This window comes from Chaetodon auriga, chromosome 20 (assembly GCF_051107435.1).
Source record: "Chaetodon auriga isolate fChaAug3 chromosome 20, fChaAug3.hap1, whole genome shotgun sequence".
Lineage (NCBI taxonomy): Eukaryota > Metazoa > Chordata > Actinopteri > Chaetodontiformes > Chaetodontidae > Chaetodon > Chaetodon auriga.
This window is the reverse complement of record NC_135093.1, coordinates 18,155,803-18,177,211: the sequence shown is the minus strand read 5'-3', so window position 1 is coordinate 18,177,211 and position 21,409 is coordinate 18,155,803. Positions and strand designations below refer to the sequence as shown.

General features: G+C 42.8%; 1 protein-coding gene across 1 annotated transcript in view; it reads right to left on the bottom strand.

Annotated features, from left to right (window-relative positions):
- cacna1g (calcium channel, voltage-dependent, T type, alpha 1G subunit) overlaps nucleotides 1–21,409 on the bottom strand; it is a 234,130-nt gene that overhangs the window by 84,178 nt on the left and 128,543 nt on the right. Inside the window, exons 6-12 of the mRNA XM_076759944.1 lie at nucleotides 21,007–21,166; nucleotides 18,028–18,310; nucleotides 17,341–17,433; nucleotides 16,293–17,208; nucleotides 15,151–15,551; nucleotides 3,354–3,505; nucleotides 2,832–3,017 (exon numbers count right to left, since the gene is read on the bottom strand). Of these exons, the coding sequence (XP_076616059.1) occupies nucleotides 2,832–3,017; nucleotides 3,354–3,505; nucleotides 15,151–15,551; nucleotides 16,293–17,208; nucleotides 17,341–17,433; nucleotides 18,028–18,310; nucleotides 21,007–21,166 (2,191 nt within the window). The remainder of the gene's footprint in view (nucleotides 1–2,831; nucleotides 3,018–3,353; nucleotides 3,506–15,150; nucleotides 15,552–16,292; nucleotides 17,209–17,340; nucleotides 17,434–18,027; nucleotides 18,311–21,006; nucleotides 21,167–21,409) is intronic.

The window sequence follows — 21,409 nt, the reverse complement described above, 5'->3', positions numbered from 1 at the left end:
TTGAGGCAGAAATATTGCCAAGAAAGGGAGTGGAAATGGAGCGCTGATGCCAAGTTAAGTTCAGCACCATGGAGAGCGTCACAACCCTCGACAATGACTCTATGCATTTCTGTAAGACACTCATTCAAACAAATGAAGAGGAATGGTGATAGAAACCACATAAATGTCATTTCCATTATTTTGAAAATTAAAGGAATAGTCCAGCAATATTTTCTTCCTGTCTGAGAGCAGGATGAGAGGATTGCAGAAAAGTATCTGAGTGTTAAGAATGGAGCTGGGGCAGGGGGTTGATTAGCTTATCATAGAAAGACTGGAGGCAGTGGGGAAATAGGTAGCCCAGCTCTGTCCAATGGTAACACAGTCCATCTACTAACACCTCCACAGCTCACTCACTAAATTGTTGCATGTCATTTGTTGAATCAGTACACAAGCAGTGCTGTGAAAACGACAATCTGTGGTTTTAGAGGGAGCTATGTGCTGTCAAAATTCCCTGGCTAAGCTCTGGGAAATCACAAGTTCCTCAACAAATACAGCTAGTTAAAGAAGGAAACTTCCCGAAAACCACAGATTGTCTTTTTCTGTTTCTGTTTTGAACTTTGTTCAGAGGGCAGCCGGCTGGCTATTTTCACATGCTTCCAGTCTTTATGCTAAGCTACTTTATTTGACTGACTTGGACTCATGCTGATGTGCTTGCTGTACCATTTCTCTTCTACCTGTTATGTCCTTAGCATTATGCTAAGTCAGTTAGAGTACGCCTCTTAAAACTGAGTCAGAGGATCAAAAATATTTTGAAAAAAGTACTTATTAATTAAGTATGGAGAATTACACAATACCCATGGCCAATAGAATTAGATTGAGTCTGAGCTCTGTGATGTGCCCTGCAAAGATTCTGAAAGGAGGAAGATCAATCAGCATAGCTAAAGAAAGAAAGAAAGAAGGCAAGAAATTCACTGCTACATACAGTAAGACAGCTAATCGGGGTGTTATTATGATGAACCAGCAGTGAGTCTGCACAGCAGTCTCTTATTCACAAACACAGGCACTGAAGCTCAACTGGAGCTGAGGGATCACTGAACAGGCCTCTGCTGTGTCAACTTGGCAACTCTTCACTCAAATCCAGGCCTGTTTATCTATGCGTATGCAAGGCCCTTGAAAAAACTCTATGTGTGTTTGTGCATTCGTGTATTGAAGTACATGTGTGCCCTCATATATATATGCATTCACATAAACTCTCTACCTGAGGAACTTAAGTTAGCAAAGTCAGTCCCTTCTTTTAAATATGTACTAAAATCTTACTTTCACATTAAGGTTTTTTTTGTTGTTGTCATTTTTTTTTTTTTTTTAGTGAATCAGTTGTTTATCTACTTTCTGACAATCTGGGATGAAGCAGCACCAACATTTTCCTAAAATCTGCCCCCTTTTAATATCTGACAAATGTAACTGCCACTATTTGAGACAGCTCTATTTATCTGCTTACATTTTCACCTGCTCACCTGATCACCTGCTCCAGATATGTCTAATTTAATATATTTCATTAAATTAAAAATGTAATGTTTTGCCCCCAGTCTCCACTGGCGCTCCGTGACTGTAGCAATAAATTCATGAAGCACACGTAGAAAATCAGATGTAGAGGAGGAAGCTCTCTTTGAAACTACTACTCTAGCTCCATAACATATAATACAATAACACAGATGCATGTTATAATGAACATGCATAGTGTTTCTAATAGTGCAGCTATGGGCAGGTGTTTGGTGTTGCTTCATCCGGCCAAGTTCAAACATTAGTTCATTCAGAATTAAAGTGACCATAATCATTTCCAAATATTTTCACTTGGAAATAATTTGTTTTTTTGCTTTTGTTTCTGGAAAATGTTTAACGCTGGAAACATTTCAAGCCTGCGAAATTTTTTGTTCCTCAAACAGCTTCTTACTAATTATAACACGCTATTTTCCAGTTTGGTTTCTTCTTTTTTTTTTTTCCCTCTCAGCTATTCATGCTGGTTTGAGGGGGGCAGGGCTCTGGTGGAAAGATGTGATGGCTTCCAGGCACCAATCAGTATTTAGCAACATTTGAATGAGAATGTGATGACAGTTGGTGGGTTTTTTCGGTTGCTGTCAATCAAATCTGATCAAACAACACTCACACAGGCCTGATGGAGCAGATTGAATTAGATCAATAAGATGATAAATAAGTTTTCAAGGGCTTTAAGGGAAGTTACCCAATTAAAGATTTTGTCGTCAACACATACGTACAGTATATTCAACAAGAAGCCCCTAAAAACAGAGGAAAATTGATTTTTTTTTAATGACCAGTTGTGTGTGTGTGTGCGTGTGTGTGTGTGTGTGTGTGTGTGTGTATGTGTGTGTGTGTGTGTGTGTGTTTGCAAATTTGACAAGTGCCGAAAACATCGACAGATTTGAATTTGTTGAGCTCAGCCAAAAGCCTAACCATGCAGAAAGATTGGTTGCTGACAAAAAGAGGGAATCACTTATTCTCATCATCCCATCAGCTCATCTCAGTCTTTCTGTCAAGTGTCTGTACTGCTTTCTGCTTCTCTCAGCTCCTTGCTTCCCATGTTACCAATCTACCAATTTACTTTCATTCCACACCTTTGTGCTTTCAATTCCATCTACAGAATTTGTTTCATGGTCACTGATCGAACTGTCTTTACTCATCGCTTTTCTACTTCTGCTGTCTTTGATGTCATTCCTCCATTAGCGAGAAGAACTTGGCAGTTCACCCATTTTTCTCTTGTAAGATCCACACACATCTATGTTTTTTTTTTGCAGTGTGAGTCTGGGTGCAAGATCACTCCCTCTGCCTCTGGCTACCTGAAGATGAAGATAAAGAGCATGAGCAGCATGCAGAAGGTGGCCACGTTGTCCATGGTCTTCATCAGCACCACCAGCTGCCTCTGCAGGGCCGGCATGAAACGGACTAGCTTCAGGACCCGCATCAGCCGGAAGGTTCTGAGCACTGACAGACCGCCCCCCTGCTGCCCCACGATCTCCCACACACTGTCCAAAGAGAAGAGAGAGACGCACACATGCATTCATGTTAGATCCAAAGTCTTCAAACAGCCAAAAGCCCTGAGCAATAATGTCTGATCCTGACCCATTTCAAGTGTACTGCAGCTTATCATGACTTGTTTACTGAAAACAACTGCCCGCATCAGCTGAAAATAAAGTTTTAGAGCTGTGAGAGTGAACCAAAACAGGAAACGTGAAGGTTGTGATCTTTATGCTTTGTCTTAGCTGATTCCCTTCAGGGTTCATTACGTTTTTCTTGTATGATAATGACCATGTGCATGAAGGGCCTTTAGGTTATGTGTTGCCAGTGGCTCTGCAGCTCACCTGATGACCACGATGATGCCATCAAAGATATTGTAGGGGTTTTTGATGTAGCCAAAGGGCCCGTAGACCAACACCTTCAACAGCATCTCCAGAGAGAACAGGCTGGTGAACACAATGTTGCTGATCTCCAGTGCATTGGTCAGCTCATCAGGCTGGAGACACACAGAGACAAACAGAGGAGGGTGGTTAGTGCATGACTGTGGCATGCTACACACTTGTATGAACCTTGTATCTTCAAATCAGGAACTAATGCATTTGCCTGGCTTTCAGCTTAACTGCCAGCACCTTGAATTGCTTCCAATATTACTGGATGTGCATGCATCATCTGCATAAAACCTGAAAATCACCAGACTGGAGTAACGAGACATTCTGACTAAAGCGACAACACCTGCTGTGTCACATGTGCACAAGGAAATGTGCCAGTGACTAAATTCAATTCAAATATGACAAATCTGTCTTTTTATACTCAGTACAATACAGACGCTCAGCCTTTATCTGGCACCAGGACACACACACACACACACACACACACACACACACACACACACACACGCACACACACACACACACACAGAGTTCACAATGCTGCTGCTGAATATGCCTGGGATGTCTGCTCAAAGCTCATCAGAGAATTGGGCTGCCACTCACATCTACATCAAACAACTGGTGTGTACCATATGTGTGTGAGTATTTGAGCATGGGTGTATGTGCACCAGAAAAAAAAAAAAATTAAAAAACAAAGAGAGAAACAGGCAGCACAGACAGACAAGAGAAAGAACACAAGCCAAAAGATAAAAGGCACGGCTCATCCAGATATGACACAGTATGTAAATCAGACATCTATAGCGAGTATCTGTAATTATCGGCGAGGAGAAAAGAGCCGGTGGGAATGCTGTTATGTGTCTGTGTAACACCCCAGACAAGCTTCATGAGGCCTTTCATCTCCATGCAATAAACAGTTTACACAACTCAAACATGGTGTCATACACACACATTACACTGACATGACACAGAGGACGGAAGGTGTTGAGGGCCTGATCTGCACTTGCATGTTCTCCATCACAAATGTGGAAGCGTATGTGTGTGTGTGTGTGTGTGTGTGTGTGCGACTGCCTACCTTACAGTCTCAACATCCCACCGTGTGCATGCGTATGTGTGTGCCTGTGTGTGTGTGTGTGTGTGTTTGTGTATGCTGTAAGTGGAGTCTTCATCCCGGCAGAAACATTATCCCCAGGCTGAAACCAGGAGGTAATGTAATGTCATGTCAACAAAGCGTGTGCCATTAAGCCTGTCCTGGTGGGCTGCCACTAATCACTATACACCATGACTGTTTAAGCAGCAACTACTCAACACCAGCATGGATACAGAGAGAAAGGAACACAGAGATTAACATCACCAGATGAATAACGGCTCCTCATGCTGCATTATGGCACCAGTTTGTCTAGAGCTCTTAAGCAAGTGACACAGAGTCACTGGCTTCTATTATCGCTGGTGTTGTTACGCTGCTTTTAGGCCACATGCCAAAAATGGTTGCTCTATTATCCCTGCTTAAAAGCAATAAACATTTAAAATGCACTTAAACCAAAGCTTTCATCTGGTACATCTGGTACTACACAATACTATGTATACACTCAAGTGGTTGGCAGTGGACCTGCAATTTCTTTTTAAAAAGGAAATATAGCACCAATAGTAATGTATGAGAGATTATATAAAGAGTCATTTCAGTAAGTAATCTAAATATTGCTTTTGTTTACCTCTTTAAAGGATGGGAGGATGGATACCACGCTCATATCTGTCCATTAAATACAAGGCCACAGCCTGAAGCTGGCTAGACAAACACCGCAGATTATTGTTTTTATTCTTCAGTTCTTGTCGCACTTTTTGAAACAAATAATTTTAATATTTGTAGAAGAAGCTTTGAGCTTATCTTAGAGGTGCTCGTGGGTGGATTTTGTTAATCTTGGACAGAGCTTAAGGCTTTGTTAAGCTAACTCGCTACTTGTGGCAGATTCCTATTGAACACACAGATATGAGTGTGGTATTGATCCTCTCATTCAACTCTTCATTTTCAATTTTGCACATTGCTGCAGTGATGTAGAAGTGTCCTCCTAGGTATGGACACAGGTGCCGCAGACCTCAAACTCTTAACCAAAGAGGGCAGAGAAACAAAGCTTTTTCAGCGTTGTGTTAAGCGACTCATTAATTTCACCTAAAATAAACCACAGAGGCATTTACATAACAGCAGCACGGCGGCAAAACAACTACTTACAGAACTTTTGGAAATTTTGTGGTCGGAACTCGAAATGGGGTCATTTAATGTGTGCATGTGCACTCGGTGTCAGCACAAGTCAAAGCCAACCAGTGTCCACAGGAAACTTCAATGAGAGCATGTTGACAGCGTGTACGCATTTGAACAAGTCAACACTTACAAGTCATTGCTCGGTATTAAGTCATCACTCCCATAAGAGTAGAATGCAGCAGTTGGCCCTGAGGCAGAAAAGAAGGTCCAGCAACACCAAGGCAGAACATTGCGCCATAATTGAGAGCTTGAGATGTCAAACCTGGATTCCACTGGTTACCACCGTTGTTATTTTTAACAAGTCCTCATACCTAAGGGACAAAATGGGGTGCCAATGTGACCTATGACCTTTACTGGCAGTATTCATATGAGTATTCTGATCTGCTGCCTTGATGGTTGAAGTTCTGTTAAGTTTAGGTGACTAAGAGTAGTTAGTAAAGATTGTGGTCACAGTTAAGAGAAACCAGCACTGACTGTTGGCAGGAGACATGATGGGAACAGCAATCTCTAGAGTCAAACGAAGACAATGTCTATGCCCAGCTATCCACCCTGACAGGGCTGGATTAACCTGCTAGGAGCCCCCGGGGCGAACAGGGACTGTGGGCCCTTATTGACCTCCTGCTCTTCCCACTGTGCACATTGTGTATGTAATGCAGGCCCTTCTTTACGGCCCTTATCTTTCGTCTTTATATTGTTCTTTTGTGTTAAATATAACCACGCAAATATGGCCTTTTTAAATTTTGTGGCGTGGGATGAATATATTTTTTGAATTAAACTAAAATGAATTGTTGCCGCAATTAATTGGTTGCCGCTTTCTGTGCAAATAAACTTCAATGGGATTTTAAGAGGGGCTGAAGGAAGTGATTACTTGTTTTCTTCATTTGAGGCAGGAACAATATAAATGAAGAGTATTTCATCACATTACTTGTTCCGCATGTTGGTGTCGGCATCATGCAATACATGTGCAATGTTAAATGGACAGTGTTGAAAATATCTACAGAGGCGAGGGTGACATATTTCCCTTCCTGTCTCCTTGTTAAAAGAGGATAATTTGCCCACAACCTGCAGTGCCGCTGCAGCCGGGGAACCCTGCTTCATGAAAAACAAGCTTTCCTCTGTTTCATCTCACCTCTTTGCTATTGTCTGTGTCTCCTCTGTCTGTCTCTGGGTTCACAGACACAGACAAATCTATTCGTTTGATCCTGCTGCTTTATTGTATCCATTCATTTGTAGTCTGACGAGCCAGGCGGCGGCAAATCCTTCATACGCGCGCACACACATATTGTGCGATTTAAGAAAAGTTCAAAGGGTAAACAACTGCTGGGGCACTTAGATGTTTATGTGTTCTTTCAGATGAATGCCCTCACAAACAGCTATGTGAAGAAACACACACTAGCGTACAAAGGTGCACCCAAAAGTTACACTAAAAACCATGTGTACCCACACATCCACGGGCCACACACATAAACCCACACTGTGAGCTCCACTCCCACACTCATTACCATGTATGCACACAGTGTATGCACAAAACTTTGCACAGACTCACACTTATAACCATGCGTGTAGATACACACATGCACACACACCCTTATAATAGATGCAATTGATAAGCCAGAACAAGAAGTACAGTTTTTATGAGGTGAGACTTGGACTGCAGACATCTGGCCTTGAGAATGAGGTTCAGGTCATTATTTTTCCCCCACTGTTTCTGCTCTGCTATTGTTCCAGCTTGTATATTAGACATTCCTCAGACATCATGCAAGATTACTGCAAGAGAATGAGACCATAAAAGCCTTTTGCACACATAGAAATGCACACAAGAACACACAAAAGACATGGAGGTAAAAACATACCCTCACAAACACACACACACACAGGCTAGCGTCACCAAAGGTTCACAGCCATCAGCTTATCAAACAGGAGAAATTCCTTAATTGACTAATGGCCACTGAGGTGTGCTACTACCTAGAGGGAGATGAATGTGGCCAAGTGCGCGAGTGTGTAAGTGAGAAAGACGCTTTCGCTTTTCTAATTGCCTTCTTTGATGGCTGTTTCCTGGGTAATGAGGCTGTGGGAGCATTAGGAGGTAAAGTGTGTTAGATGAGGAATAGTGTAATCTGGTTAGCGCTAATGTAATGTCACCTAATCTGATGTGATCTAATCTAAACGGGATGCTGCAAGCCGCTCAGCTCCATGCTGTCAATGATGTAGCACCGTGTCTGGTGTGTGTGTGTCTGTGTGTGTGTATTAGTTTAATCAAGTGGCTTGAATGCTAAAAAAAGAAGACATTTGAAGTATGAAACTGATGCACTCTCCAGGATGGTTGGTTGGTTGGTTGGGACGCATTAACAATGATGATTTATCTCAGATGACTTAATGATCTGAAAGTCTGCATCAATGCCTCCACATAATGGAACTACACACAGATAATAGGAATAAGGAATTTTCTTAGCTTTTTAGATCTTTCTAAAGCATTTCACAGGGTTAACCACAACACATGCTACACAAGCTACAAACATTTCTGGACAAAGTCACTTCCCAAAACAACCCTGTCCCAACTTGTGTGAAACGTGTTGCTGCCATTAAATTTCAAATAGGCATATATTTGCAAAAATCAATGAAGTCAATGAGGCAAAATATTAAATATGTTGTCTTTGTACTGTTTTCAAGTGAGGTGAGTGTGTGTCAAAAGGGATTAGCGACTTATCAATCTGAATTTTAGTCATGTTTTACTCAGCAACTTTCCTGGAAGCAGGCTTGTACATGCTGAATTTCAGCACTGCATTGTGTCTATATTGTTGTAGTGAGCAGTAGCAGACACTATACCAAACTGCAAAAGCCTTACAGTATCAGTTACAAAAGACATTTCTTAGAATTATATTTTGTAGCCACAGATTTTCCTTTTTATAAGCTCTGTCATTCTCATCATCTTCCAAATCAACAAACCGCAGATTATTGAGTTAATACAAACACTCTCTGCCCTCTGTGTTTAATAGTTATTTTAACATGTTTACCACCACACAGAAAGTTGAAACCAGAACTTGATGGGACAATGCGAAAGGGATAAAATGGTAGATTCAGAGCTGGAGCTAGAACTGAGAACTTGCTACACACAGGCAGGGTTTTATTTGGCATCTCACTGAACCAGGAAATAACTGGATCCATCATTTGATCACTTCATTGATTCTCCCATTTTGATTTCATGGCTTTCAGGGTGGAAAAGCCCTCCCTCTTTAAACCAGGATTAGGAGCTGTTGTTTTGCCGTCCACGTCTCACCACTGTACAAATTAGAAAAACACTTTTCTTAGGCCTGTCTTGGAGGGAGGCCAGTGTTTTCACATGCCAACTCTGCGTTCCTCAGGCAGGGTAGGATAAAAGCTGAATAAATATTGTCTCTGGTTGAAGCAAGTTTGTTGAGAGGGTCTTTCCACCGTCTCTGTGGGTTTGGCAAGGGGAGAAGCAAATGTGTGTGGACACAATACAGCATCAGGCCTTCAAACACACATTAACACACTGACTACTGTACATTAATTCTATAACCTTGGGAAATGAGACAAGTCATAACTTAGAAACTACTATTAATGTCAGTCCTTGAAATACGTGGACCTATTTCCACTTCTAAAACGTAAACATTAATGTAAGGCAGATGGAAAAAGCGGCTGAAGGAGATGTATGAAACACAGGCAGCATTCGATCAAACACAACAGCTTAAGTAACGTATCTGTTCAATGAGGGATAATTGATCTTCACATCCTGCAGGTCCCTGTGCCTCACAGCACAACTAAGTATGACTGCTCCTGTTTTCTCCCACTGGGCTGATAGGAGGAGCTGGACCTACTTTTCAAGCCCTCTGTTGTGGTGCCTTGTTTCCACCTAAAGCTCCTGTTGCACCCTGTTCTGTTGTTTTAAGGGACAGAGAAATCTCTTTTGGGTGTTTCTCTTCTTTTTAAAAGGTCAAACACTGATAAACCTATAAAACTAATGACATTCCCATCAGCCTTAGCTGTATGTTGCGTTTTGTGCTGAATAGCGAGTGTTAGCATGGTAACACGTTAAATAAAGACAGCGACTATGGTAAAGATTAAACATGCTTGCATTGTCATTGTGAGCATGCTAGCATGAAACTTGGTTTAGCCATTCCTGTCATCTGACTTCATATCAAGTGTCATTTTTCAGATCAAAATTTGACTTTGTCCAACACTTTTTATTATCAAATAACTACCAAATTCATGATATTCCCATCACCCTCAGCTGTACAGTGCTAATTAGTAAGTATTATTATTCTAACATGCTACAGTAAAATGATGAATATGATAAAAGTATACCTAAACATCAGCATGCTGACGTCAGCATTTTAGCTGAAAGTGCAGCTGTGCCTTAATGTAGCCTCCCAGAATTCTTGGAGCTTGACCCCATGTTCAGGTATTTGCAACTGAAATGCAATGCAAGCAGTCACCCCACTGATTTTCAGCTGAGTTTTGGTGTCAGTTTGAACTATTACCACAGTAACTAATTGCATTGCTGCAAGGGAACACAGGAGCCTGCTTCTATGTTTCAACTGCACTTAAAAAAGAGCTTTGCAAGGCAAATCTGCACACGATTTGTTCATTTCAATTGGGATTTAAGGATGGTTAAATAACAGGTTGCAGTGTGTTTCCCTCACAAATGTGTGCACAATGTGTTTGTGTACCTCTGCTTTTAAAGTCAAATCTCAAGCACTTGACCCTGACATGCCATTCTTGAAGTTACTCCTGCCCTCCTGTCCTCACAAAGTGAGAAAAACAAGATCAATGACAGAGGTGCATCACCAAAGAGCAGCACTCAGAAGTTTAAAGACCCACTCTACCATATGTAGTTTCTTTTTCAAGCACATATCTTTCAAGGTTAATAAAGTCAAAACGTCGCCTGTGGGAAAGGTAGACCAAGTGACCCAAAAGTGACTTCAGATCACTCTGTGCTCACGGAGCAGCTACACACCGAATCAATATTCATGTGGGCGCTAAAAAGCTTCCAGTGTAACAGCAAAAACAATTTCCAAAACAGGAACCATGCATTTTACCCCACGTCTCCCTTGGCACCTCTGTCATTTTTATGCCTCTTTACTTCTCCTCAATCTATTTCGGCATCAGCACAGTTCATCGAGGGAGTGGGAAGACTGACAGGAGAGCTGCAGAAAAGGCAAGCAGGGAAGACAGCGATGGGCAGTCTCTGTGGCCATAACGATGCAGGGAAGTTTCTTATGTAAAGCAAGAGAGACATTGACCTTCCCAAGTAAAGAGACTATGGGCTGTGTCACATAGTTGGCAGACTCACAACTATTCCATCAGCTCCACCATAAATGGTAACGCTCTTAAACTGCACGGAGAGATAAAGCAGACACCCGCTCCTTACTCGTCCAAACCGTCCGCCTCCACTCTTCCACCCATCACTCCCTCTATCCCTGCACCTCCAAGTCCTTACACTCTGTCATCCCTATCCAACAGTCTATTCAATCATCTCTTTATCCTTCCATCTCCGTGTCACACACACATTTACATTTGCTGCACTCGGCCCTTCTGCTCCCCTCAAAGCGAGAGCACGTATGCAGCGTTTCCCAAGCAGCACAGAGTGTTTGGGTGAACATATTTGTGAGTGTGCCTTTAAGAGATAGGAAGCAAGCAGGAGGGCTCTGTTATGTGTCATGGACAGTGAGGGTTTAGCTCCATACACACTGATGGGTTGCAAGCTAACATGTCTGTTTTTGAAGGACACAAAAGAAGACTGCGAGCCAGCATAAGTATAGATTTAAACAATGCAAGTTTCCAAATAAAAAAAAAAAAGTACTGCATGTTGAATGAGGAAGAAAACACATTCAACATGTTCACCAGGCCTCAGAGCACCATAGTGAGAGGAACATGTAAACACAGCTGTGGGGAGCTTAACCTGACTCCATGTGTTGGTATATTGTTACTCTTTACATATCCAGCAGAAAATGATCCATATTAGCATTTATTTGGAGTCACGTTTCTGACCACCAAGAATAAGTTAAAGTCCAATGTTACCTCTCTTTAGCGAGTCTATCTGTGGTTTGGCGGCAGGCAGGTACCATGCAGTGGGTTTAGCAGAGCTTTGGTATTGAACTAAACTTCCTGCTGTGGCTCGAAATAAAACCACAACAGTTGAGTTGAAAGACACTGCTGAGAGGAACTGCACAGTCGATCATTTTCTGTGAGCTCATCACTACCCCTTTTTCACATGTAGCCATGAGATTTAATGCACGACTATTCTGACAATTATATATTAATATATAAAACTGATATATGGATTTATTAGATAGAGCCAGAAGAAAGATGACAGGAAACAGGAAATCCTCTTTTGTCAGACACATGGATCCAGTGCATAATCAGCACAATTCATGATTAATAAACACATCATATATAATTACTATAATTGCCAGAAGAAACATTGATTGGCCTTGACATATAGGTTGAAGTTTGATTCACTTCGTATGTGTGTTCATCAGTGTCATCAATTTTGTCCTGAAGACACAGTCAGAATTCCACAAGCTTATTTGAATGGTACATAATACCACATCTGGTGTGTGTGTGTGTGCATACGTGTGTGTCATCCATCTAAAGAGCAGAAGGGGGGACTGTAAAATGGGTCAACTTGATCGATAATCTGTCACACTCAACAGAGCTGAAACACAATTTCTTCTTGGGCCAGTTTTCCCCAAACACCAACTTTCACATTTAGCCCATGATGTACAGAAGACTCATCTCTGTCTCTCAGAGAGGTGAGCTGATTAAACATTACAACATCTATGATCCAGATGAAGAATGAATGGTGATTGAACAAACTTAAAATTGTGGACGTCACATGCTTGATGACTGATATTTGTAGAAAACATTCAGTTGCTTTGACCGCAGTACATACTGTAGGTAGAGTATACAGTCAGTGAAGTCAAGTCAAAAAAGTAAAGTGAGTGTGTGAAATAAGCCTCGACTTAACACCATGAATCAGTCAAACAAGCTAAAATAATTGAGTGAAAATGCAGAGGCTGCTTCTATCTACTCAATCTGCACATGTTTTAATTTCTATCTATTTATTCTTTAACATTTATTTAGTACTTTGCTGTGCGCCCCAACAGTTTTTGACTGGACTGTGCAGCAGCAGCTTGGATCGGAATCAAATTAGAGGTAACTGCAGGTGACGGCTGGCTTCGATGCTGAGCTTTGCAGGTGCACGACGGCTTTGAAATCTGGAGTCTCGACAGAAGATGAAAAATGCCTTCCCATTTTGCAAGTTTGCTCCCCTCTCCCCTGACCCCAGGCACTGAGGGAATTGATGGAAGGCATTCATTGTGAAGCAGATGCAAGAAGTAATGTCAGTCTTTGAGGGCTGACTCGCTGCATATATCGATTACAGAGGTGGAACACAATATTACTATTCACTTTTGGTTTGTGAGCAAAGACGAGGAAAAAAAGATGCAGGTACTTGTGATGCACTCGCTTGTGAATACCGTTCACATTCAATTTGTTACTACAATGGGAAAACTCCACGCTTTGCTTCAGAAACACAGTTTCACAGGATGAAATAATAAAAGCAAAAAACATGAAATAATGTTTCTGATACTGAGTTTGGCAGCTGGGCGCAGATGAAAGATGATTTTAAACTTGTGTAGCACTGAGCACAGTGGTAAGACTTGTCTCAGCCTAATTCCTAAAGTGGCAGTTGCACCGGGCACACACTGTGAGCAAAACTCCAAGAGAAAACTTGGCTGGAGGATGTATGGAAATCGAAACCCAAACTCTCCTCCATGTGGATGCAGTTACAGAGACAAACAGAGGCTTAGTGATCCTTGTGTCTATTGGATGTCGATGGGCTTGCAATCAATGAGGCGTCTCAGTAAAGTTTTCAGCAGCCTGCCTGGAGACTAAAGGGATCCATGTAACCCAAGATAGGAAAGAGCACTAGAGAGAGAGGAGGAAGACTTAAGAGGAGTTAAGAGGAGGAGCAGATAAGAACTAGAAGGAGGGTATAAGAGGATAGGATGGCAAAAGAGGCGAGGAAAACAAAAAGGAGGAGAAAGAAGTGGAAGAAGAAGGAAAATACGAGGAAGAAGGAGGCAAGACAGAAGGGGAGAGAAGGAACAGGACCACAACAAGAAGAAGGAAAGAGAAAAAAGAAGGATCAGGGCAGATGGAGAAGGAGAAGACTGAGGAAAGCTACGGACTGAACAAAGGTGGAGACTAGAAAGCTATAAAACCTCCTGTGCGTGTGTGTGTGTGTGTGTGTGTGTGTGTGTGTGCGCGCGCGTGCGCGCGCTGCGGATGTTTGGCATCTGGATTTGTTTATAGGCACTGGGTCAGGGACCGAAAGTAACCTCGCAAAACTTGGATAGACTACTCCTACTACACACTGACACACACACACACACAAGAACATAATACAACTTTACACAAAAACAGGTGAAGAAAACTACGTTTTGACTTCTTGTATTCTGGGCTGATTAAATACATTTGAAGCTGGTAACTGATTAGTAGGTTAAGTAACTACTAGAGTTAAGTATTGGGCCTTCACTTGCTACTTGTAGCAATTGAAACTTATCCACCCCTTAACCACCGCACAGCAACCCGCTGGACTTATTAGAAAATAATGTTCCCAGTAATTTGCAGTGAAAAACAAAGGATAAGGTTTTGGTTAAATGTTATTGTAAGGTGACATAATGCAGTTTAGGTGAAGAGCGCAGACTTGCCAACATGAATGATATACTGTAGCTTTTTGAAAGACAGCTTGAGATAGCAGGGCGAGGTGGAGTTCCACAACCTTTCAACTTGATGGGTGGATTCTGTTCTTGAGATTGTACAGGTTGCATTCGCACCTGGTTGAGATCAGATCACAATGCACTCTAAACGACCTCCAGATGTGATCTGGTCCATAGTAATGTGTTCTGCGTGCATTTACACCTTGCATTAACATGCCTTCTTCCTAATTGAGATAAGCTGTCCTCATACAGATTGGATTGTTAATATCAGCTGTAAATAGGGTCAAAGAGAAAGAAACCGAGGTGTAAAGAACTGCAGATTGAGAATGTGGGATAGTGAAAACCTCTCAGCTGCAGTTGGGCCTTCCTCATCCATTAAATCACCCGTGTTCCTATTTCTGTCTCTCTTTCTCTGTGTCCTCTGTCTCTCACACTCTCATTTCCGCTTTCTCTCTCACACTGCTGTAATTATGTTCATCTAAACAAACAAGAGCAGAGAAAGGCATCAGGAATTCTATTTGGGCTTGTGGGAGCTGTGTAGCTTACAAAATCACACAGAATGACACACATGCACAGAAGATCTAAGTTAAGTGAACACCTCTATCATTATGCACGACTGTGTCAGCTTATTGTGAACTTTGTGTGGGAAATTCAGGTTTCTAAATGGATCACCATCCAACAAATGCATTCAACTTCATGCACTCACACATTTCTTAATGAGCAATACAGAAAAACACACATATACGCTAACCTGCTCATGGTACTCAATCCCCATGCTCAGAGTATTGATCAGAATGGCGATCATAATCCCTCGTCCAAAGTATTTGCTGTCCACAATCTTTCTGAATGTGTCGCACACCAGCCTCCAGAAACGAACGATGTTCGCTGCCGTTTTGCCCAGCCTACGGTGCTTCTTTTTGGGCTGTCGGCTGTCTCTCCCGTCCCTGTGGTGGAGGTCCTGGGTGAACTCATATACACCTTCACTGTCAGAATCTCCCGGGGTCTCGTTGCCCTCGGTGCCACCCTCTGATTCGTTGGCCAGGGCCTTGGCACAGTAGGGGCAACTCTCAGGGTCCAGTGTCAATGCAGCTGTGTCCATGGCACTGCTGGTGGTGCTGAGGTCACGAGCCGACAGCTGGCAGGAGAGCTGGGCTGCATTCGAGTGAGAAAGGTCAGATGGGAGACAGTGAGACAAAGAGAAGGAAACTGCCATGAGATCAGCATGATTGTGATAAATTACATAAATGAAACTGTTTAGACAAATAGTCAAATCCAATAAAAGAGATCTGTTGTGGAAAAACAACATTTGTGGACATTTGCGTGTGGGTCAGAGGCAGTGTGTTTGATGGTGATGGGCAGTGTGTGCTGTGTGAGTAATGCCTTGTCTCTACAGGCTGTGCTGTGGCCTGTCTGGCTGGCTGCCAATGTTTCCATCATCTGTACAACCTGAACAGACCTGGCCTGACTTTTGCTGAGCCCACTGCCTTTTAGAAGTTGGCCAGGGGCAGCTGAAGCTGGCTGCAAGCTTCAACATGAGGGATTAACATTTATTGACTGTAATTAGCACTCTGTCTCCAACAAAAAATCTGCACTCTGGATAGTGTTATAGTTTGAGGCTTAATCACGACAAATTGAAATTGTATTCCACCAATAGGTGATTGCAGAAGTTGGAAGACTTCCAGTGGTGTGTTACTTGGTTTAATTCACCACTGCTACGGAAATTAAACACTGATTCTGACTGAATGAGATACTTTTATTTTCAATCCTTCCAGTTTTTTACTTAATGGGAGAGTTCAGCAAAGCAAACTCTATCCAGCACAGCTAACTCACAGGAATGCAGCTAATGGAGCTAAACAAACATCTGTGACCACATTCCTGTTGTGATCTGACTACCTGTGGGAGTGTGTGTGTCCAAAAGGCTTGATGGCCGTCTGTCCAAGGGCATGGGTGGGATATTCAGGCTCAAGTTGATGTTAGTCAGAGTGCTGGCAGCAGCACTCCCTCGTCTGGACTCTGCCAGGGCTCCAGCCTGCAGAGTGGGGTAGTTTTTAGGCCCTGGGGCTGCAAAGGGTACAGAGTTCCTCTTCATGGCCCTGGACATGGGAGCCGGGGCAAGGGAATAGGGGCCCAGGGTCAGCCCCAGGTTTGTGGGCGAGGGGGTACAGCAAAGAGTTTCTGTGTGGAATACACTGTGAGCTGAAGATGAATCTGCAGCTCCTGCAGCAAGATTGGACAAAATGGCCAGGTTTGTATCAGAGGCGGCTGCTGTCACTGAATATGGCGGGGCTAAAGTAAGGTGTCCTGTGTCGGTGCTTGCTAAAAGAGTGCCTCCGTTGTTGTTATGAGCACCAGCTTCCAAATCCCTTCCCTCCAGACACCTGATGCTCTCTCCTCCCCTCACACTGCCATTCCTCAGGTGGTAGTGGTGGTGGTGGTGATGGTGGTGGTGGTGATGGTGCATCATGTGATGAACCGACACAGATCCCTGCCTGGAGGACTTCCTTCTCCTTCTCTGGCTACGTTGGGGCTCCGTGGCTGGGGGCGAGGCTGCGATGTTGAGCCCGGCACGGCGAGCCAAAAGCCTGCAGATATGGGCCACTTGTTTGGCCCCTTTGCGGATGATGTGAACCAGGTACTTGAGCAACTCGTTGTAGCAGGAGCCCGGCTCGGAGAGGGAGGCCAGAGTGCTTGCATTGGACATGAAGCGCACCCGCTGCTCCTTCATCAGCTGACTCTCCCTCTGCTTGGTCTCTGAGAACTGGGTGGCGATGACCACCAGGCACAGGTTGATCATGAAGAATGAGCCAATCTGTGGACATGGAGCGGTAGGTAACATTATTATTCACACACCCTCAATAGTTGCTCACACAACCTGACCCGCTTGCTCAATCATCATCAGACACACATGCACACAGCTGGTGGCACCACAAAGTGGACTTACAATGATGAGTAGGATGAAGTAGATGAAGTTGTAGAAGGAGTGAGCATCCATCACAAAGTACATGATGTCCACCCAGCCCTCCAGAGTGATCACCTGAAGACCACAGGCAGAGGAAAGGAATACAGACAGAAAAAAAACAGTAAGACAACTCTTAAAAGAAACCACAGAGTAGAATTAAAAATAGGAATTAAAATATACAATATTTCACAGTCCAGAACGTTTCAAATACCAAGACTCAGCAGAAGACTAATCCCCAACATTTCTCATGTGCATTATCCAACACAAGCAGTTATGGAAGAGTTATGGGAGAACTCATCTCCAACCTGGCTTTCATCCTCCAAAATTACCCCCCCTCAGCTAGACAACGATGAATGAACAATCCAGCGAAAGGCTTGTCGGATGATGTGGAGATAGCAAACAAATGGTGTGGAAAAATGAGGCTGCAGTCTGGTTGTGTGGCTGTGGCAACCTACTAATCCTGCAAGCCATATTTTTCTGATACACTAGCCGCTGGGGCAATTAAGCTCCCTCTTTCCCTCTTGTCTCCATCTTGTATTACAGGCTTACACATCAGCCAAACCATAGAACCACAGATGAGCCTCATTGCAAAATCTTGTTTCTTATTAATGGACTATTTTTTGGTCCAGTTCTTCATCTGTAACTTCCAGGTGTGAGTAGCTGTTTTACCTGAAAGATGGCAATCCAGGCATAGAAGATGTTGTCAAAGTTGATGGCTCCCTTAAAAGGGTTGATCAGACCATCAGAGCAGTTGGTGTAGTACTGGTTCCAGTTGATGCAGGTGGTGTTGTCAGTGCTGTTGGAGTACATATCCAGGTTGCACTGCACGCCTCCTTCTTCATACAGCTTGGGCACAGAGTTGCAGTCCCTCATGCCATTATCGCGGGGTTGAGAGCAGATGAAAGGGTTCTCGTCGTCGTTTTCAGTGTGGTAGTATTCAGCAGCGAGAGGGCTTCGGGGAAGAAAAAGAGAGGGCATCACAGGGGTTAACGTACTGATTAACACTGGTATTGAGAGTCATGGGGCCAGCAGACTTATGACGGCATGGCCTGCTATCCATTACAGGTCATTGCACGGCAAAACTACAGAGCGTATTCATATAAGCAAAGGGGTGTTTTATCATTTGGATTTGAACCTTTCAATAACAACAGGAAGAACATGTTATCTATTTGCACAAGTTAAATAATCTTGCTTTAAAGGGCCAGTGTGTAGGAGTTAGTGGTATCTTGCAATGAGGTTACAGACTGCAACCAAGTGAACACCCCTCCCTTTCCAAGCATGCAGGAGAACCTACAGTGGACATGAAACTTGCTAAAAGCATACAAGGCACTCCCTAGAGTCAGTGTTTGATTTGTTTGCTCTGGGCTACTGTAGGTGGTAGGTGATGCAACATGCTGGACTCTGTGGAAGATCTGTTAGATATAAAGAGCTCATTCTAAGGTAACAGAAAATATTTTTACTCTTGGTTACTATACACAAATTAGAACATAGATATTCTGCCAATAGATCCCTAAAAATGTTACACACTGGGCCTTTAAAATATGTCTAACCACTAAAATAAAGCACAAAAGATACCCTTTGGTCAGGAGCTTACAACAAACTGAGACACACATTTTGTTGCAAGCTTTTGTATAAAATAATAAACAGATTTGATATCCATAATGACCAAGAATTCTTGTACACCTCTCAAAGAATGTAGAAATTCAACTAGCTACATGTTGTGAAACCACAAAACATCATTCTTCACCAAGGCTTTTCCCAGAAAACTTACAAAACACAGGGATGTGTCTCTCTTCAGGGAACCATCTCTGCCCTTCGGCCATCACTGTTGAACTGCAACCTGCTTTTCTTGCCAGGTTGAGGCAGTTCTAATGGCTGGATGTTTTTTATATAGCAATAGTTCTGCCTTTTATTTTAAGTGGATCAACTTTGCATTCCCAAAGTCTGCAGGTTTTAATTCCATGCAAATCCTACAGCAGCTGATTTCACTGATTAACACTCCCTCAAACAGATAGTAAGAACTAATCAGTGAAGCCAGCTATAATTGTGTTGACAAACCTGGGGCCAAATGGTTGGGGAGACCCTTGTGTGCATTGCGTGAGATGAACACACACACATTTTGTCTGGCTTCTACACCACCTCTTAACAGCACTACCCTGTCTGGAATATCTGATATGTGTGTCTGGTGATTGTGTGATATCTGGCTTGTCTGTCAGCACACATTCAGGTGGCGGTCTGTATTAATTGTGTAGCAACCTCAAATGCTTTGTGGGACAGGACCAGTCCTTCTACACTGCAGGACCACTTCATATTCACTCATTTATTTATACATTCTTAAAAGCTGTTTCACACTTTGGGATGATCTACAGAGAATACTTACTGGTCCAATGAGCTCAGTATGAAACACATTTGATTTATCACACCCTAAAATGACGCATGGAATGTGGTTCCTACCGCGCGCTGTCACATATTCTCAATCAGTCTAATAAAGAGTCACTGTCGATGCAGTTAACAGTTAACAGCTGTTATTTTGCTAAAGCAAGAAAACATGTATGGGCAATAGAACAAAACAGAAACTGAGGCGGGCATTAAAAGAGATGAGATGCTTATGATTTTGAACATAAAGCCGGACATAAATGGCATTCATCTGATGCAGAAATACAGACCTTCCAGATATATGAAGAGGGTCTAAAAATTGATGATGATGACAAAAAAATATGCCAGCTCACCAACGCTATTATGCATGAACTTAAATTACAGCTGTGAGATGTCATAAATCCTATAGAGAGTAATGGAGCCAGGATGACACAGGGAACATGAATAAGTCATGGGTGGCCATGTTCTATATACCATGAGCCTCATGGGGTCTTTCTCATTATTCCACGGCTTGTCGCTCTTCCATTCATCACTGGGATGAGACTCCATAATCACTAACCTCATTGACTTTAGCAGATGACCTAGTTTAGTGTGTGGGGTCAAGGTTTACTCCATGGTATTACCTTGGCCTCCTGTAGACCTGTTTGCAATCTCATCTGTGTTGTTTATCTCAGCTCTATCAGGAAAATAACAAATAAATAAATCCAGTACCCTTTTGCGGCTCTGGAAAACATGAGAATTTGAAGGCCAATAACAGCATGAAATATAAAATAGCTCTTTTTGTGCACAGCTACTTTGTATTTTGATGCTCTGTATCTTTTTCTGGTGAGAACACGCTGATTGTGGACAAGCTAACAGCTTAGCCAGGTTGTCTAAAACGATGTATTTGGAGATAAAACTGAAAGTGAGTCCAAGTGTTCTGTCATTGCACATGTCATTTTATTCTGAATAGTAACTGGTAGCTATAAGCTCTAATGCATTGTACAAAAATTGTACTGTATTTCCTTCTCAGGAATAGAAGTATGAAGTAGCATAAAATGGAAATACTCACCTCAGTTTGTCAAAATAAGCACAGTATTTGAGCTACTTTCACCAACATATTAGCATGACCAATACTGTAGCTGACCTTTACAAACACGCACTATGAATCCTGCTGCGTAGCTTTAAACTGAGCATAACAGATGTGTTTCCTGAGGTCTAAATAGATCAAACCCTCCACACATTGGCACAAATACACAGATGAAACACTGACATGGTAAACGTGGAACTTACAAGGGGAAGTTATATTCCACAAAGCAGCGGTTTCTGAGCCGGCCAACCCACAGCTGGACGCCTACGATGCCGAAAATGAAGAAGACGAAGAAGCAGAGCAGCAGCACATTACCCAGCATGGGCAGGGTGTCCAGCAGCAGGGTGACCAGGATACGCATACCTGACAGAAGAGACACAGAAAAGGTCAAACGGCTGGGCAGCGCACAGCAGGACACCAATACACACACACACACACACACACACACACACACACACACTCACACAAACTGTGCACTTGTGTGGATTAGGTGTATGTTTCTGTTGGAATTGAAAATCAAACCTCTTTTATGACAAGTGGCAGAGCAACACGTTTTTCAGAGCTGACATGAGCACTGGGTGTTTTATTGAATACGCTGGTCGATAT